Source organism: Diorhabda sublineata, chromosome X, assembly GCF_026230105.1.
Source record: "Diorhabda sublineata isolate icDioSubl1.1 chromosome X, icDioSubl1.1, whole genome shotgun sequence".
Lineage (NCBI taxonomy): Eukaryota > Metazoa > Arthropoda > Insecta > Coleoptera > Chrysomelidae > Diorhabda > Diorhabda sublineata.
This window is the reverse complement of record NC_079485.1, coordinates 33,623,909-33,644,945: the sequence shown is the minus strand read 5'-3', so window position 1 is coordinate 33,644,945 and position 21,037 is coordinate 33,623,909. Positions and strand designations below refer to the sequence as shown.

At 30.4% G+C, this 21,037-nt stretch overlaps 1 protein-coding gene across 3 annotated transcripts in view; it reads right to left on the bottom strand.

Moving 5' to 3' along the window:
- Positions 1 to 21,037, bottom strand: part of LOC130451732 (lachesin-like) — a 272,197-nt gene that overhangs the window by 13,246 nt on the left and 237,914 nt on the right. For all 3 annotated transcript variants that reach the window (XM_056790946.1, XM_056790945.1, XM_056790947.1), the window contains 2 exons: positions 2,605 to 2,724; positions 922 to 1,092 (listed from right to left, as the gene is read on the bottom strand). In XM_056790946.1, the coding sequence (XP_056646924.1) occupies positions 922 to 1,092; positions 2,605 to 2,724 (291 nt within the window). The remainder of the gene's footprint in view (positions 1 to 921; positions 1,093 to 2,604; positions 2,725 to 21,037) is intronic.

Below are 21,037 nucleotides of genomic sequence, written 5' to 3'. Positions count from 1 at the left end.
TTTCATCCTTTGCTCTTTTTCTGAATCAACAATACAGATTCAATACTTAAACACCGTAGCCATGACCTTATTGACCTTAAAAACGATGTTTGCTTTCTTGGAAGTACATTTCTCTTTTTATGTATAATGGTGGCACTCAAGTTTCATCTAATGTGACATATCGACGGAAAAATGTACTTGGATTACGTTTGAAGCGATCCAAACAGAATTCACCTTGAAGATAGCTAACGTGTTGTCAACCTCTGACAATTTATTCTCTTACCAAACCGCCCTCTTGCATCCCAAAGGCACTGATTTATGAGATACTATTACTAATTTTGCTCACATGTCCTGCATCGCTTAGAGCTTTATAAAATATTGTACTTATCTTATCATCAGTAGATGAATAACACGTATTATTACTATTACTATTTTTTTGTCGACTGTATTTCTGTCCTTCTTGTTTGATACGATCTACAATTTGCTACAGAATAAGTTCGAAAGAACTTTGAATGAATACATCTCTTCATTTATATCGATATCGATTCCATCACCTTAATTTGAATTCTTTGAAACAATTTACAATTGGTCAGGAACGTGTCTCAATATTATTGCTGCATATATAAACTGTAGTATATATATATATATATATATATATATATATATATATATATATATATATATATATATATATATATCTTGATATAATTTTGAAGAACTGTTGGTAAGTTACAACCTAAAGTCATATAAGGTTTCTTTGTCTTTAATATTTTGAGTTACTTCTTCTCGTGTAGTTTGCCTTTTATCTGCTAACGCATCAATTAATTTTTCAAATAAATTAAAATTTACAACCAAGCTATGCTTAGGTCTCAAATATGCAGAAGTTTTACGATTGTAAGAGATTCATTAAAAGTAAAATCTATAAAAATTATGATTACTCACCATAAAGTCTAATATTGCCCTCGGCATCTCCTATGGAATTTTTTGATATACATTTATATCCACCGAGATCGCCCTTGTGGATTCTTGTAATAATTAGTTTCATTTGCACACTGTAATATGAATTATTTATTTCGGTCATGAAATATTTTTCGTTTGATATGATCATTTCACCTAAAAGAGAATAAAAAAATATGATAGACAATGTATTTGTATAGGAAAAATCCACGATTTACTGTCATTACTATCGTTTTGTTACTTAGGAGTTCACAGCTGCAGCACAATTGCAGCAATTTCGACTAGGCCAAGGTCATATTGACTGGTCTTTTAGGTGAAGTTGATTAAAAGCGTTAAGTGATTCTTTTCGATAAATGAACAAATAATGTACTAGGGAATATTATATTATTACCTCCGTGAATCGATCTCGCATGAGAACGTCTATAACTAATAAGAAATAAATATAAACCCAAAACCTCTGTGACACAAAGAGAGAAATATTTTTTATTCATAACAGTAAAATAGAGATTTGGGATACTCTGAATTGCAGAGCACATCTTTATTTTTTAAACATACCCTTTTTGGATTTGTATTGTGTTATAAAAGCATTTGAAAAATTCTGACCCACAAAATAGTATTTCTAGAATGTTAGTGTTAAAAACCATAGGCGAGTATTTGAAGTAGAAAACAATAAACAGAGCTGGGATATTCGAAACAAAAATATTTTTGTAGAAATACATAATTAATGATTATTTGTTAATTTTTAAGGAATTAATAGCGTCATAAGGATTTAAAATAAATGCTTTGATCTTATTTTCTATCGCATACAGTGGGTGCTGCCACTTATTGGTGGTGCTGCTACAGTTGAACATCGTCGCAATCTTCTGTTCTGGTGCCAAGATAGAAATGGTGGAACCAGCAATGGGAGCAGGTTTTATGCATCACACTATGATCAATATAGTATGGAGTATTAGTAGATATTTTAGCAGAACACTATCAGTTCTCATTTGACGCCTGGCTCTAAGATCTAGTGGAAACGTATATTTTTCAATACTTTCACACCCTGCTAGATCCTATTTTTCAGCAGGACAAAGTGTCTACCAAAAATTTGCAAAAGTTTGTCAGAGCCCAGTGTTATTTTGGTAAAGACTAAAATTGATCCGATACCTCAGAGCATACTTTGATAAAAAACACAGATTTATTACAATCGCCCAAGAATGTAGTTCAAAGAAAATTTAGTTATACAAACCTAGCAATACTCTATATTTATACCTGGAAAATAATTTACAGTTCACAGTTTGATTGTGTTAGTTTATCGAAATAGAAATAATAGAAAACAGCGGTTTTAATCTTGTTTTAGGTAACAGTAAACGACATTTACTTCATGACACTATTTGAAATGAAGTTTCTAGACTATTTGAAAAAAATTTAAGTACAAAATTTTCATATATATGACTGTATTGAATAGATTGATACAATTATGCCGAGTATATTTGTTTGATTTTAATTTGGAGTGGTCAATTAATTGCCAATTTTGCGTTAAAAAGGAGAATCTTACTATTATGTAACATAGCTCAAAATGGCAAAGTAAAGTTCTAAGTAGGTATCAGATTCCTTGATATCTGTCACTGGCTAGTGTCGGTCAGTGCTTTGTCAAGTATCCTCATCGTCTGAGATTTCTCTACTCACCAGTCTCTCTAGTCCAGTAGTTGATTGCCTTTGGGGACGCCTCGACGTGACACTGTAGAGTAACATCCGTGTTTACAGGAGCTCCTACTAACTGATTTCGAACTTGAATCAACGGGTGAACTGGAACAACCATCGTTAAACTAATTAGTGCCAAGAGCTTTTAACCGAATCTAATTGAGGAACAACAATGCTATGCTATAGTCGGTAGAACAGATCTTTAATAGGTATTTCGAGATGAATTTCCAAAATAATTATGAGTCGTAATGTAATGGTCAATTCACTGAGGTTATATAAAAATTTGAAATTCCACATATTTTGTCGATTTTTTTAGCACAAATTAAATATTTATTTTATAGGGTATTTCATCATAAATCCTATATCGCTTATAAAAAAGTTTTATACAAAGGTTGGGAATTTTGAGGATGTGGTAAAACTACAGTGGCGTGCGTTCTGTAGTTATACATTTTTCGTTACCATATGTACAAGGACTTTCCCAACAATTATCGATTTATTTCAATAAATATGATATTAGTATAAGTCATAATACATTATCCAAATATTTTACTAAATTAAAATCTAAAACACCAAAAAACAAAAGAAGTAATATTTATATCAAGTGCCTTATACTAATTGTGACGCTATTTACATAGGGCAAACATCTAGTATTTAGAAAATAGACTAAGAGGTCATCAATACGATAAAAAAATAGAACTGCTTTAACGAACCATGAAATATTAAAAAAACATAAATTCAATTATAAAGATTCAAAAATTATTGAAACGGAATTTAATACACAAAAAAGAGAATTTTTAGAAATTGTTCACATTCATAAGAGCGAAAAAGCTATAAATGATAAAAAAGATCCAAATAATTAAAGTAATTAAAAAGAATTAAATAATTTTTTCTTAGATCTACAACAGATGTTGTTTCGCTATTTTTATCTGCCATTAAAAATGTTATTTTTAGTAGGTACTCAGTGTTATTTTGCAAAATATTTTTATAAAATAAAAATCTTGTCCATTCATTTTACACTATTCGAATGGGACATCTTGTATTTTATGACGATGTGTAACCAGGCCGTTGTAAATATATACATCAATATAACCACTGCATTAAACTAATCTATTAATGCTTGCCTTTATTTGAGAGATTTGGACAAGTAAATTTGAGTAGATGCTTCCTATACGTCGATATAAAGGTTCGTCTGATGCCATTGTACATTACACAAGAGACAATAGCTTCCAGTAATAAATATTAGGTTTATTACACTCGACACACTCACTGATTTTAATTCCGTTACAACCCACAACATACGGAGTGCTAGAATGAACTTTTATTGTACTATTTAGTTGCAATTAGAAAATTCGAGCAGAAAAGAAAAGCGCGACAAAAATAATAGCATACACAAGAATATCATGTGACGAGAAATCAAAATAGTGAAATAAAATACCGAAAACATTTTAGAATTCATATTCATCTATAGCAATTGTTATCAATATTAGATTAACTCTTTGAGTACATAAAGTTTTCTTTAAAGCAACAAGAAGTTCCTTAGAAAAAGTTATTATAGAACAACTCTAATACCTGATTATCCCATATAAACGTTTTTCTTACGAAACGAGATATAGTATGATTCACAGATTCTTCCAAATACTAGTTTTCAACAATATTTTATAAAACCATTTATATAAATTCTGATAATATTTTGACAATGACTTTCAGCATCAAGTTCATTCATTTATAGCGATGTTGATAAAAGTTAGTACGTAGTAAGGACGGAGTAAAGTTGAGAAGAAAAAGTTAACGTCAAAAACGATGTTAATCTCGGTTGATAAACACACGTTATGCACATTTAACTAACTTTCCTTTTAAGTCATTACCATCAGAGCATTGTTGGGATTTGTTAGGAACACAGCCGATTATCGTATTTGGGAAACTTTGAGAACAATTTCAATTTTCGCATTTTAGAAAAGTCAGTTAGTCAATCAATTTAAAGGTTCTTATTATTAGTTCTTAGTTTACTACCCGTGCCACAATATGGTGAATAATTTGATTGGCCTCCAAAGTTTTATCGTACAGCAAATGAATTTCACTTTCTGCTCTGTTGCCATATTCTCATTTTTCAATATACATCTTCATTTTTTATAATTCTGTTTACTTATCTGGGCCTTTGATGGACCTGACGAGGCCTCTATGTGAGTATGAATTTGTCGTATCCTTTAATAATTGTCGAAATCATAATTTTTCTTAGATAGCATAATGTTTTCTGGAACTGTAGTCTCTGAAAATGATTACTTGTTTATCTAAACGTAGATATTATAAGTATGAGTGTTTGTACAGTGACAGTGGGAAACATTGTGTTCAGTATGAATCTTACCAACTGTTTCAGAAATTCCAACTTAAATAATAAAACTGACAAATTGCAGGAAGGGTATTAATTGAATGGAATCATAGTAATATTTAACTTAGCTCAACCAGCAGTATTTTGGTGGCAAAATAAGATATTCTCTTTGTAATGTAATAAGTGAATAAATAGTTATGAGAATCAAACTTGAGTGGTATATTAGTTATTCGTAACATAAATTTTAATAAACAATTCTATTTTGCTGTAATCACGACCAAAATATTTAATTTATTTCATATATCCAAATCCAAATTAATTGACATTCATCCCAACCTCAATATGTTGAAACTTATTCAGAGTGCTCAATCAAAATATAATACGGACATGCACTGTGTGATCAAAATCCATTGCAATCCTATGACAGGCGATATTTATTATTAATATTTACAGTGTTTTTTAAAGTCGAATTGCTTCCACCTCTATATATATTCAAATCAGTTGGCAATTCACACATGATGTATTTAACATGATATAATGTTTGCTTTTATTATTATTATTTTTATAAATACAACTGTATGAAAATTGTATAAGTGTTTCTTGGTCAAGAAAATAGTTTTGTTCCATCACGATAATGCGCCTGTCCATTCGCCGTTATTACAGAATATTGAGGCGAATTACATTACGATTTATTAACTTATCCGCCATATTCATCTGATCTAGCTCTTTCGTGTGTTCGGTAAAAGAGTATATATTTATATATGAATGTGATTGTTGTGAAATTTAGGTAATGAAATATCAAAGTCGATTCTTTGCAATATATATTCCCAGTTTTCGAATATTATTATGGATACATAGGTATTCGAAAGGTTGGAATATGTATTGAAGAGTATACTTTGGTATTTCATGGCCAACATTTATATTCATAACCTAGTTGGTAAAGACGATTTAATATAATAATAATTTTAATTTCCTCTAATATGAGATCTTTTTTATTTTGGAAACTTAGAGACACGCAACTGAGAAAAAAATAAAAGAATATATGAATATTTTCAACATTATTTTGACTCTAATCGCTGCCGAAGTTATCTCCATACTCTGTATACTATATTGAGTTTTAAAATGCCTCCCACATATGGATTTATTTCTTATGTTAATGCGTATAAAAAAGCAAACATCCTGCCGCTCTTGGGCTCACTAAATTTATTATGTTAAGTCTGAAATTGAAAGTCATCCCTTAAGAAATGTTTAAGTAAAGTGTAGGAAGACCTTTGCCCTTCTGTTACGTCGTTAAAAAGCGTGAGAAATTTTACTTTTCTTCAAGCATTTATCCACAAGTTATACTCGTTGCTATGAATCACCGGTCCCTCTCTTTGGACTAAATGCACAAGATCTTTCTTTTCACTCAGGGTTACAAGAATCAAATGGAAATTTAAAATGGGATTCAGATTTGTCTGCTAGGATATTTTTGACGATTATAGCCCCTACATATATATAGTTTTGTGAAACGTTCACTAAAAAGATATGACTTATTGAATGGAGCAGGGTCAAATTCAAATATTTCGTATTGAAGTTAGTTTATTACTAAATAAATTGTGTGCAAATAGCAGACTCACAGTAGGAGTGTTTGCCATAGACAATACGTAAGAAATTCCATTTTAAGATAAAATTATTGGTATAAATAAAACCAAAGTATGTTAATTATAGAATTTAGTCAAAAAATTATACTTAATCTAAAATGTACCGAGAAAAAATAAAACTTTTGGCATGATTTGTGTGATTTTTTCTTAAAGAATTATTTAAATAATAGATGCAGGTTACATTAGGGACTATTAGTTTCTAATAATTAGCTGAAAAGTTAACTATTGTTAACTGATAAGTTAAAATTCATTGTTTTGGATACTAATACACCATGCGATAAAGTTGAGGTTACAAAGTTAGTTAAATGAAACGTGGAAAAAAATACGGAATAGAATGTCGTTCTCCAATATAAATTTTCATAACCTTATCTTTAACAATTGAATTATTTTTTTTATCGTATTGATGACCTTTTAGTCTATTTTCTAAATACTGAGAGATCTGTCCTATGTAGACAGCGTCACAATTAGTACAAGGCACTTGATATATAATATCACTTCTTTTGTTTTTTGATGTTTTAGATTTTAATTCAGTTTACAAAAGAGTAAAAATAAATTCAATTATAAGGATCGAAAAATTCTTGGAACGGAATCTAATACACGAAAAAGAGAATTTTTAGAAATATTTCAGAACTAAGGAAAAATTAATTTTTCTTATTATATTGATTTAAAATTAGTTTTTTCAACTTTCTTTGAAGACAGGTAAAAATTTCACTAATTACCTCTGGGGGATCATGTCAAATATATATTTTTGTTATGGATGTTAACTGCATATGGAGTATACTGGAGAAATATATATATATATATATATATATATATATATATATATATATATATATATATATATATATATATATAAGCATGTTGATAGTCAAATAATGATTTCATCAATTATGAATGCTGAATATCATGATCTTGTAGGTTCTTATATCATTCTGAACTCTGCCTTTGTGGACTACTGAAGAAGAAAGAAGTGGCTCCAAGAATTCGTTTTGTGATTTTGCATAACATAACAACTATCTGGAAAATGGATTTTTTGCTAGATACATTGCTGTAAAAAACAATAGAATATTCGCCACGATAGGTTGATTGAGCACTGCACATTTTTAAATTTACTAAGGGACTGAAATATAGAGAGCGGTATATTTTCAAATTTCACACTGTAGTCTGAGTACTTGAAATTATATCGGAGTAGTGTATCATGCTTTTATAGCCCAGTACTTATTATACCACATAAAGGAACACAGACTAATTCCGATCTTAGGTAGAATTAAATATTTTACTGTATATACATAAGGAAGATACGAAAAAAAAAAAGGAAAAACTAGAATTATTTCAATATATAGCAATTATTAATAGGGTATATTTTTGATTGGTTTATTTATAATTCTACCATTCCAACAATCAATTGAAAAGCAACATTATTAATTTTTTTTCTTCATAATAGAAATTTGATAAAATTTTCTTTGGTCCCAATGGTTGTGAACCATTTACTAAAAAGTTAACATATTTAAGCAAAATCGATAGATATTGGGCCAATTTCCATATTGCAGTTTATATATGGTTTTAGTGGTTGTTGATTTTTAATTAGTGTAAGACATAAAAATCTTAAAAAGACATTGGAAACAAATATTCTGTGTAATTCTCGAGCGGTATAAAGTTGTTGGAATGAAATAAAGATGTGAAGGGATAATCCCAAAATAATGACTTAATTCCACGTTTGTATCGAAAATTTAATTAAAACCTTTGTGAGGATTCAACCAAATTCCCTTTATACTTTTGTTCATATACAAAAAGACATGTTTGTCGCCATAAATTCCAAATTAGAAATTATGCTTGATGTTTCCATGCTTCCATTATTTTTTCGCATTCAAATGAGTCATATAAATAAAAGTGAGAGCAGCTTTTCCATATACATGCCATTTTAATATTTTTCGAATGGTTTGTTGGAAGTTCCTAGTCTTATTAATTCAGTGTATGCTTATCTCGTGTACCAACGACACATATTGACAGTAGATTCTGAGTAAACAACAATAATCCAATCAAATGTTTGTACATTCCACATTTGTATGCTGATGATATTCAATTGTTTGCATTATTTTCACCTGACATTATACAACAAACTATAAAGGAATATCTTTCCTCCTATTTCCGATTCAATTTTAGTTGATAACATCGAGCCAATCAGGAAAAAGTATTTTATTCATCGAAATTTCAAATTTGAATAAGAATAATATGCATTTTCTTTGTAATTCCAACCAACCAGATATTTTTTGTGTTGATTCCCGTTACGAAGATCCTATATTTCATATTTATTACAACATACAGTAGAAAGAAAATATTGAAAGTCCGATTAATAATATGTAGAGGTATTAGTAGTACTCGCCCATTAACGAACGATTTTTTTATTATCCGATCATTAACGACAAAATTTTAATATATTCCCTATTTAGTTACTATCCTAATTGTTTAATTCTTTTCAAACGATAAATCAAAGTAAGCGTTTGTTTTCGGGATGTATTTACATATGTGTATTCGTGCTTGAAGAACAGGCACTTTTTTCGTAACCTAATGCAGTTATTTTTATTTGCAAATTTCGAATTTTTGCGAAAATAGATGTATATGATATTACCTATATCTAAAAAACTATATGCATGGCCTATATTGACATCATTTAGTGCACGTTGGAGAAACATCATGTTGATTACTTCGAAGTTTAATTGGAGATATACGTTTCACAGTGAAAAATAGGTTGAAAATCTATTATTATAATAAAGAAATTGTTGAGAAACATTCACCAAAAGATTTCAAATAATTGGTCTGATCATGCAACGCTAAATGCTCTATACAATGTGTAGAACAGAGAAAAATTGAAAAGTTCACAAATATTGTCGAAGATTTTTTGGAATTCCCTTTACACACAAATTTCAATTTTGAGGATATGAGTAGGCATGAGCTATAGCTTAAATTAAAGAACGTGAAATATATGGTATATAATCATTTTATTATTTATTAAAAGAGATTCGATTCAATAGATATACATCAAACCAATGTGGTGGGAAATATCTTTGGAGAATTTCTCCTCCTTTAAGGTAAAGAAGTACAAATATTTATGTTTGGGAATAATCCCGATTTCCAAACTACCCTCTAACATTCTGTGTATCTGTGAAATTATTATTAATGCCAAATATGTTTACCGTTATTGCGAACGATAAAAGCAAAGTTTTGATAGTGTTAAAATTCCATCAATCTAAACAGTCACAAATTACCTGCTAGAACTTGTGTTATCTGTAATGGAGTAGATAAAATCGAAGTAAAATTGCATTCACTTCATAAACTACACCTGAATGCGGTCATTAATAAAAACGAAACATTGTTGTAATCACAGAAATTCATCATTGGTTAGTTCAGCGACAGATACAATTTATTATGAGCTTTGTTCACCTTCAACCACTAATTTGATGGAAAACAGAAGTGGAAAGGCACTTACTAAGGAGCGTATTTGAACAAAATCTAGATATTGATTTTTAGTTTCAAAATTATGTATTATCTGGATAGTAAACATAAATTTTTGTTGAAACTGAAGTTAGGAAAGAATGTCTCTTTTTTAAATTTAGTGAATCTTTGTGAGCATACAGGGGGTTTTTGTATTGAAGTTATTTTGAGCTTGAGTACATTTTTGTCTTAACATATAAACGTAAAATACTGCTGAATTTGTCAACTTAAAGCACAGAAAATTAATCTTACACATATCCTTAGAATTTCCGATTTCTAAAGTTCATCAACAGCACTTTGCCAACTATACTCTACTCGTAATAGCGACATAGATATTTATTTTATCACCACTGGAATAGCAGGAAATAATGATTTGAATGTGTATTATAATAGAGAAAAAAATGGCATGTTTGTTGTCCGTGAAACGCCTTTCAATGTTTGGAATATAACAACATAGGGAAAGACATTAATTAATCACATTCATTGCAGAAGCGACCATAAGAAGATCGGAATAGATAGAAACTTATCAACTGCTTAAAAAGTGCAAATTAGCAAATGAAATATAGAAACCATAACTAAGTTCTAATATGCCCCCAAATCTAAATTTATTATCGAGATATTTGTAAACGTATGTCGTTTAATTTTTTGTGTTTGGTTTCATCAAAAGTTTGTTGAGGCTATATTTCTTAAAAATTATTATAAATACTCACATATATACACATATACAATATATCGAACTCGTCCCCCACATGAAGCCGACCCTGTCCGGTTTTAATGGAATTAAAAAATTGGATGATTGGATGAATATTCTATATGATACAGTCTATGACATCAGGAGGGTTCCATCGAGGAGAAATAAATAGAAGGTAGATGAACACGAAGAAAACCAACTTATCAACCAAGGCGTACATCCGACCGCCTAAATAGATGCTCCAGGCAACTAGTCCCTGCCAATGATTAGTACTTTTTTTAACTGCGAATCACTATCGTTAGATGGAGATAGTTTAGAGGATGAAAGCACTGTGAAATAGAATAGCGTTATATCGTATTCGTTGATAAAATCGCGATTTTGCTTAGGTTCGTATGGTAGAAAGGTTATTACGTATGGAAGCTGATCAACACTTGTGTTTATTCACCAGTATGATAGCTGTGTGTTACGGGGATCTACAAACCACTTTACTGCCTTAATATAAATAGGCACGCACTAGTTCTTCTTCAGTAAGGCAGCCACGTCCACATATTGAACATAAACTATGGAGTTTTCACAATAAGGTAACGTTAATGTTTTGTTGTGACAACAAGGTTCACCAGATTTAACGAATGTGTATGAGGAGGAGACTTTTCAATTTGCATAACCCTTCAATTAATGTGGCGTGATTAGTTCAAGAAGATTAACTTGCTTGGAGGCATAGTCCATATCGACTACCTCTGTTGTCGATACCTAGATGTACACAGAAGTGTATTTAGCTACGGGGTCGCTACGTTAGTAGATTTTTCATAATAGTAAAAGTTCTTTGGAGCATAAACTATAATAAAATTAAATTTCTCATTAGAAGAACGTCATATTAAGCCAATTTAAGCTGCATAGGAAATTAATAACAATAGGTGATCATTATTTTTGGAATAGAATATTATACTCTTACGCACAATAATTTAATTACAAAGTTAAAATTCACATCGTTACAATTTCTAAGCTATGAGAATTACTTTTGAATTATAACCACATCTTGAGTGGTATATATCACTGGTAAAATTTTAATAAAAATGACACAAGCTCCGAACTGAGTTCGCTAATTTAAAATAGCGGTGATTCTTTTTTCAACACTTTGTCAAATTGAATTTAGAGAAAATTCTAATTTCAAATTAATCTTTTTTATTCACGTAAAGTGATTATGCACAGGGTCGAGCAATGAATGTGGTCAAGAGAAATCACTAAAAATGTTTATCAAATTTCAAAGAAACTAAGTGAGAATAATTCTTTTTTTCAATATTACGAACTATAATGAAACGTAAATATTAGAAAAAGAGGTTTAGATTGTGAATATAACTGAAGATCTGATCTCCCAGCATATGGAGCTGGGTATGTATGTGTGCTTCACCAATATAAAACCAATTTTTTACCATATTTTAGAATTAAATTACTTTGAAGTGAAAAGATTACTGTCAATTTAAAATTTCTCTATTAACACTTTTATGAGTATAATACTACATAGTTGACGAATTGAAATACACATTGAAATGAGTCCCTCAACATTTTGTAATTGCTGTTTCCCAAATTTAGTCATTTCCAATTCAAATGTACTTCTAAGTTTAAAATTTATCAGAATAATGATTATTGTTGTGTTTCAATTCCGATGCTAATTCCCGGTAGGTATTCCAATCATTTTCGTGAAAACAATAAATGACAGAAAAACTGCAGACTTTGCTTAATGTTGTTGTTTCTCCTGTGAAACGAGATGACACGAAACTGAAAGATATTATTAGGGTTATTGCTGAAGTATGTTAGTACTAATTGTTACATTGTGGTCGATATGATCTTAAGATTTCTCGACCCAGAAATGTGATTCTTGAGATAAACTTCACATCAAACGGTTCTGTAATGAAATTATTACGTAATTTTGAACATATTTTAACTTTAAAAATTTTCTAAATAAATTGGAATACAAATTACAGCTTATATTAAATAAATCATGATTTTTACAAAAGAAATATTCACATTTCTTGTCCTATATAATCCAATGAATAGAGGTAAATTCTTTCAAAGTGTAGATATTTTAATGTCTCAAAGATACTGAAATGAACTCTGGTTTCTATTAGATTCTCTCTCTAATTTTGATAATGCTCAACACACACACGCCGAAATGATTAAAGTTGCCAACGTTTGTATATATGGTTATGGTTATAATCAGCTATTGTCTACTTAACACGAAGTCATTACTCTAGGCTATTGTAGAGAGTATATTTCACAACATCCATATTCATACAAGCTTTTAAAACAATTGTTCATTCTCAACTTTGTGTAATATAAATACTGCAATGCCGACCGGATAATCAACAGCGTCACCTTTTGGTTTGGATCACTTTTGCATAGATTCTACTTATAAAAATTTTGTTTCAGTTCATTATGTACTCTTAGTACTCTGTTTGAAGTTATGGATCAAAATTCAACGAAATTCCTTTTATAATTTGGAGAATTATTGTTACGAGAGCAATTAACAACTTTGATTGGGAATATTTATATCAAGTGACTTAAATCATGTCTAATAATCAGAGATTAACCTATATGAGGAACAAATTATAAGATATAAAAAAAATAAAACACAAAAACTGAGAATTATTACTAAATCACTTTGTTAGTAAAAAACTATTTCATATTTCCGTTTTTGTTCTCTAATACTTTTAAATGTTGTATTGTTCACATTAAACCTATAGGCACCACAATCTAGTGTTTAATGAAACTTTTAATAATTCTTTGTAATGTCATCATGATCAAATAAATGGCCCAAAGACAAGGCTTTTCCTCCATTTAAATAGGTCCAAAAAAATGTTGGACTAGTATGGGACTGCCATTTATTTAGTCACACTCTCAGATGAATGACCAACCTGGTTAATACTTTAGATAGAGTACGGAGATGACTCGACGGAAATTTCGGACGAACAGTTATCCTACTTAAAACGTATAAAACATACGTCGACGAATAATTAAATTGGTAGAAAGAGCCAATTTTGCCTTGCGAATAGTCAATGCTTGGATACTGCCAACAAAAATACCGCATTTGTCGTAGCTACAATGTTTATGTCAATATAGACATAACTCCTATTCCAAAACATCTACAAGGTCTGAAAACCCGATACGTGATTCGTATTATCGAACTGGGCAATTACCTCATTGACCCTCCTCACCCTTTGATGTAGCATTGAGCTACTTTCCACAAGAACCAGGAGGTAATTGTCTATCTAGCCATTTTAGACAATTACCCTGGTGCTATAATAATATCATATCCACAAATGAACTCCCTCATGCCATAAAAACGGCAATTTAAAATCAACATTAAAAATTACTAACCAAATAAGTAACATTAAACTCAATGAACATCTATTTCTTTTTCTCCACGTATGTTGGACCAAAGAAACATTACATTAATATGTCTTATAAGGCCTGTTAATAAATTAGATAGGCTCAATAGCTGTTACTGGCGTTCAATTACAAGAAGACTGTAAAATATCCCTTCATCAACTACCTCGTTTGTCGAATAGATTTACAATTGTAAAGATTGTAGAGATATTTCTCAAAAATGCTCATAAATTGGTCTTAAGACCGTAAAAATTGTCTTCAAAAAAATGTTAAAACCGTTTTGGGAAAATGCATTTCCAGCTCAAGGTGCTAAATTAAATTTAAACGGTAATTTGGAGACAGGCGCTTTGTCATATATGGCAGATAATATCTGCAGGAATTTCACGAGAGTATGAGATATTTTCTAATAAAATTTTAATATACTTTTTCAAAACAAAGAAAAAGAAAATTTCGTTTAATATAAAAAACAGCAGTATATCTCATATTATTGTATTTAATTTTGGATTACGTTCTATAAATGGAAAGTTCAATCCTGAGAATCTGTTTCCTTCCTAGAAGAATTTTCTTATCTTTATAGACTTCTAAATTTCGAGTTAAAGCTCAGAATTCGATTTCATATCTCCAAATGGTTTGTAAAATAATTTTACTATGATTTGGTATCGATTAGCTGATATTGTTTGTGCAACATTGAGCTAAGCTGGTTCATTTCATATATACTGACTATTTTTATTGAGTTTTTTTCCTAATTTTGGTGACATTCCATGACCGCTGGCTGAATTTAACTCCTGCGATTACTATTTATGATTACCTCAAGAATGGCTTAAATAACGACCCAGGACCTAGGACTCTAGAAGCTATCGAGAATATCGAAACCACTATATTGACATGTTATTCACAACAAACTAAAGTCATCATTGAAATTAAACTTAAGGTGTCCTTTTTGATTCCATAATGAAGTTTTCTTCAAATGATTTTTCGATCTACCTTCATAGTTGAAAATATGTCCTGTCCTCTGTAACACCAAATTAAAAAACGGGGAGTATCTGAAATTCTTCAAATATTGGCTCTATACACTTTTTAATAGTGATTTAAATAGCTTAGACATTATAGATAGTTTTATGGGTTTGTAGGATGTTATTTGGGAAGGTTTACTTAGTGTAAAAATACTAACTTCGCTATATCCCACTGAATTGGAAAATGTTCAATTGTCAATTATGGATTTGGAAGAGGAAGTCAAAAACTTCAGTTCTCTAGCTTAAGCTTAGATGATTTAAGTCAGAAATGTCAATTTTTGGATGGTTTCGTCAGGTTAGGTTGAATATTCTTTCCAGAAGGTGGTCTAACGGATGTAAATATAAATTTCGTATCGGCAATTATACAGCCATTTTGTGTAAGAAGATACTCTACATTTGTCGCTTCACTTGTTATCACATTCTGGGAAATATTTCCACTAATGAATCAGATAAATTTTTGTCTCATCGCCATTTGAAATATTTATAATTATATGTAATAGTATAGTCGATATTTGTTTTCATTGAAACACGCTGTACATTCTAATGCCTTCGAAAACTCCTCAATTAAAGAATTTTAACGAACTGTAAGTCTAATTTGTTCTGAGAAAAATACTTTAGTGATCAAGGTATCATTTTTTTGAAAATTAGATTCGAAAAATAAATTCAATCTATGTGTCCATCTACATAAATTTGGTCAATGCCGGAGATTCCTTTACGCCCAGGACTGATTCGTGATCCATAATAGCAAATTATTTGAGAAAATTAACCTAGCTTCAAGTAAGAGTACAACTTCCATTAGGGTGGATTGGACAATTTATAAATTAATAATATTGTTATGTATATAAATATCCTTAGACGTAACATATACACTTGAACAATACAGAATAAATCCTTCGTTAACAATACAACTTTATTACTTTCACTTTCACAATACATTATTGATCACAAAGTGGATGATTTCAATTAAATTCCGTAGGTTGAACTTTAACTTTGCCCTAAGGACTGTCAGAGTCCCATAGGTAGCGTGTACTCATATTCATTTATTTACGTTCTCTTTTGTAAGAACTTTAACAACATGCGCTGATTTTACAGACCCAAACCTACTAATACAATAGGTTTCAAGTAGTCCGTTCACACCCACAAATAAACTAGTTTTTGGAAAATTCGATGGTCGAGAAACGAAATGAACAGGGAATACCGTTAAACTGGTAAGTACAATAGAATGTATATAATGTTCAACTCAAATTAATGTTTTCGTATAACAGCCTGCTTTATTTACAACTTAACATATCTGTTATTTTTGCTTACTTAATTTGTCTAATCATTTCGAGCTGTACAATAGGAATGTGTATTTAACGTATTTTGGAAGAATTTTGGTTTATTACATATTAACAAGGTGTTCCCGAAGAAGAGGACTGAGTATAATGTAAAATGCATAATCACAATTCGTCGGAAAACAATGCGGTATTGTCCAAGTCAAGTATTCTGATATTCTAATTTAGTAGTGTCAAATTACTTGCTAATTATGAACAAAAATAAGGCGTATACCAGCGTTTCTCGAAATCAACGGCTGATTACTGCTTACCATGTTAAAAAAATATTGGTGTGTCATATTTGGACTGAACATGTTTATTTGCATTTAAAGTCGTCGTTTGTATGAATTCCAATTTATATATGATAAGCACAAAGAAGTTCATGCTCTGAAGCTATTTTTGAATTTATTACACGGATATAATCTAACGATAGAATTATAAGCCTTGCAGCTCCAAATTGAAGACTGGAGTAAACTAGCTATATGAAAATGTAGATGCAGGTGACCAGTGAGTGTTAAATCTTTCTGACGGCTAGTGACTTACATATTTCTGATAGAGAACAGTGGATGGGGACTCTAAGCCCGCTTTACTAAACAATTGAGTCATTTGGTGTACGGATGACTGCAGGATAAATGGCTTGGCCAGAACAAGTTTTTTCTCTTTTGGGGAACAACTTACTGTCTTCCAATCAGAAGTATTGGATACTTAGTCGAAGCCAAAGAAATAGAGTAATTTCAATCTATTCAGACAGCAGAGCTGCTATAAAAGCAATAACTACCAAAATAGTGGCTTGTGCTGGAGTGTAAAAAAATACAACAACTGATGATAGCTACAAGACTCAGCTTGTTTGGGCAGTAATGGCAATGATTCGCTCGTTAGGCTAGGATCAACAAAACAACCATGATGAACTATAAACCGATAAAATAATGACATATGAAAATAAACTGATAATAATTATTTATTTTCATCTATTCAAATGTCGGATACCAATACTCCAAAATAATTTCATATATCTCATATATGTTGAGATCCAACAAGTTACGTATAAGAAGAGAATACATTGAAAACAGCTTGGTAGTATTTAGGAAACCATTCTCATTTTTTTCGTTATGTGAAGTTATCAAAGCAGATACACGAGAGCAAGAAAAGAACGAGGTTGGTTGCATTGGTGTAAGACACTAGTAAAATTGTGATTTGTTATACAAATATTTGTATAGTACTTTGAATAATGTCCGTTTAATTATTCTGTTTTAAATGTTTACTGATGAAGCAGAAAATCAGAAGTAATGATTGGAGTGAATGGAGTTTATCTATCTGCACTAAGTGATTTTCCTGGAAAATATTCTTTTAATCTGAAATATTTTATACACTGAGTGAAAATGTCTATTGAATATTAGAAACATTTTTTGTAGAAGTAAGAATCGTTTTTACAAATTTGTTTCCTACAGAATCAGTGTACAAATATTCACCTCACTACTATTCTTTTTTCCATCGTTTCATATATTTATTGTTTTATTGCTATTTAGAATAATAAAATTTTTCAGTGCGCTACTGTACCATTCCAGAGGTCATTGACTCTCCTAATTTTTAATTCGAAATATTTCCTGAGAGTTGCAATCCATTACCAATTATTGAAAGTGTCTTCCAGACTGAAAAGGCTTGTGCTTAGACTGTTAAGCAGTTGATTTCGAAACACGCCGCTTGAAATATGGAAGGCTAGTACTTATTCTATCAGCAAGATGATAAAACACTTATTTATTACGTGATGATTTTTCGTACGCCTAGAACATTATTTTACGATGACCAAAATAGAATTAGAATTTTGTATTTTGTCAAGTTAGTTGAACTTTGATTTTATAATAATTTCAACATGTTTGTATAAGGAGGAGATTCATAAATATTGAGAAAATAGCTCACTATCATCAAGCTGAGGAAATTTGTTTTTTACAGAACAATGAGAATTTTCCAGGTCACTGATTAAAAAATCTATAAATTTTTATAATTATTACGAGTTTTATACTTATGTCCTCTGTACTCAGACTAAGAAAAGAATTTGATTAAAAAACCTATTACAAAATTGCCTATAATATTAACCATACTGCAATGACGAATATGCGCGATATCAAGGGTGTGCAGAAGAAGGTAGAGAAGCGCGAAGAATATCAAGTGGTTAAGCGAGGCGTACTATAGAATGTCAAATAAGAGTTGCGACCTTTAAGCCTTTGATGTCTTCTATTTCTGTCCAAGGTTTTGCTTCATTTACGTTTTAGCTGGTACAGAGAACTGTAGAACTGAGAAGCAGGATGGCGTAACATGGTATTCAGCGAGTATGATAGCGGTATAAAAGTATAAAAGACTACTTGAAAATTTGTTGAAAAGAATAGGAGTGTTGACGTCACACACCACTTTAATTAGGGTAGATCAGAGATCAATTTCCAAACAAAGTTTTAACTGCGTTGACGATCGCATGTATGTTTAGCGATTTGTGATTTTTTCGTTTTTTTTTGATAAATTTTGCAAAAAAATACCTTCTGGCATAAAACACATTACCATCTTATACAAAAGTAAACTAATTAAATACTTTTGAGTATTTGTACTGCAAATAAAGTTTTCACAAACAATATGAAGAACTTCTCACAAAATGTAAAAATGTGGAAATATTTTGTGGTCTAGAGTAAGAATAATCTTCAATAGGTAAGTTAGATTTTCGCATGGTTGAGAATGCTTGATGCATTTGATGGGGTTCAATGATTTTGTGTTTTGTGTAGGATCATTTTTTTTTCTACAGGATTTGAGTTGACATATTTTTGATCGGTCTCTCCATTTTCTGGTTCTGTGTGATTAAAATATGTGGTTCATAATAATGGATCGTGGGAATGTATAATTTATGGAATTGTATGGGTATAGTTGCGGCTGTATACTTCCTTGATGTCTAGTATTTTATGAAAAACCAGGCTACAGAAAAATTGTATAGATCATGCAATACCGCCTTCACTATAATGAATTGGGTGATTTGAAGGGAATAGGTTTTAGAGTTTTGGAATTCGAGGGTGTGATACGAGTTAAAGGCTCCTTGTTTTATGGAAATAGGGAAATTCTCAAGCGAAGGCAAGATGTTCTTAGCCGTTTCTAATAGAAGGGGTAACTAAGCTCACAATTTTTGTGAAATGAATAACTATTGATGGGAGAATGGCGACAGTAGGTATTTCAGTATTAACTGCTCGGAGGACAATATTCTTTTCAAAAGCTATGGGAGAGAGCTGCGTAAACATTCGATTTATAGTCAATTATCGATCGAATATATAGATGTACTGTTTGAAGTACGATATGAGGTAATAGTCCGAAATTGACGATACCAATCTATCTCTGGAACTTGTCCAGGATGCAGTAAAACGTTTGTCATTGAGAAAAACGTATAGGATTGTGTGCTTGTGGATTGATAGATTATTCTTACCTCTTATAAAAACAATAGTCATTAGCCTAAAGTTTTCTCTATAAATCGGATGAATGTGTGTTCCCAGTCATAGCTTATCTTCTAGTTATTTTATAATAGACCCTGCATCATTTGTGCTCCAATTATTCGATTATTGGAACTGTGTTTCTTTTAGTGTATATTCTAATGTTTACTTTAACGTTCTATCCACAAGTCAGAAATAGACCTGGGATACTGCTGGTCTGTATTTTAGACAATCCTTGTTAGAAGGGGGTAATGATTTTCACAAAATCTATTTACTAGATCACTGATTCTGAAATTGTAATGAGCATATTTCTACTTTTATTGATCCTAAAACTATTTTCATATGATTTCATTTTATCTTTATATTTCATATTCTTCATATTCGATGAGATTTATTCTTTCACGTTTATTATATGTATGCAAACACTGTTATAAAGAATAGTTTCAAATGCAGTTTCCATTACGCAATTGCTCTTTCATCCTAAATTATCGATTTCTCTTTTCAGGTTTTATTTTCCGTTTCATCTCTTCTAATTTACTAAATTCTGAAGAAATATATGAATGAAATAGACCAATTTTGTACTGCGACGTATTTGTTATCGACTTTTCACAATATCTTTTTTTATTTCCAGGATTTATTTAAATTATGTCTAAATGAATATTGACAATGATTCATGTATCAACAATTATGAAAAAAAAAATCGAAAATAATTTATAAACTGTAACATTTATGGAATCTGTATTGTGGAAAAGATTAAAATTGAAATCCATTGTGTACATTTTTCATTTCGTTACTTTAATCTCATTGATATAGAGAACAAAATAGATTGACTGACTTAGAACAATCAAGCACAATTAATCTTCGTCATTTCGATTTATTGTTGAGTGATCAATTAGCGACCATTATCAAAATAAATTACAATAATTGAGATTATGAAAACCACTCCTATACTCCTATATATATATATATATATTACTTAAATTATTTAGATCTTTTTTATCATTTACAGCTTTTTCGTTCTTATGAATGTGAACCATTTCTAAAAATTCCATTTTTCGTGTATTAGATTTCTCTAATCTTTATAATTGAATTTATAGTTTT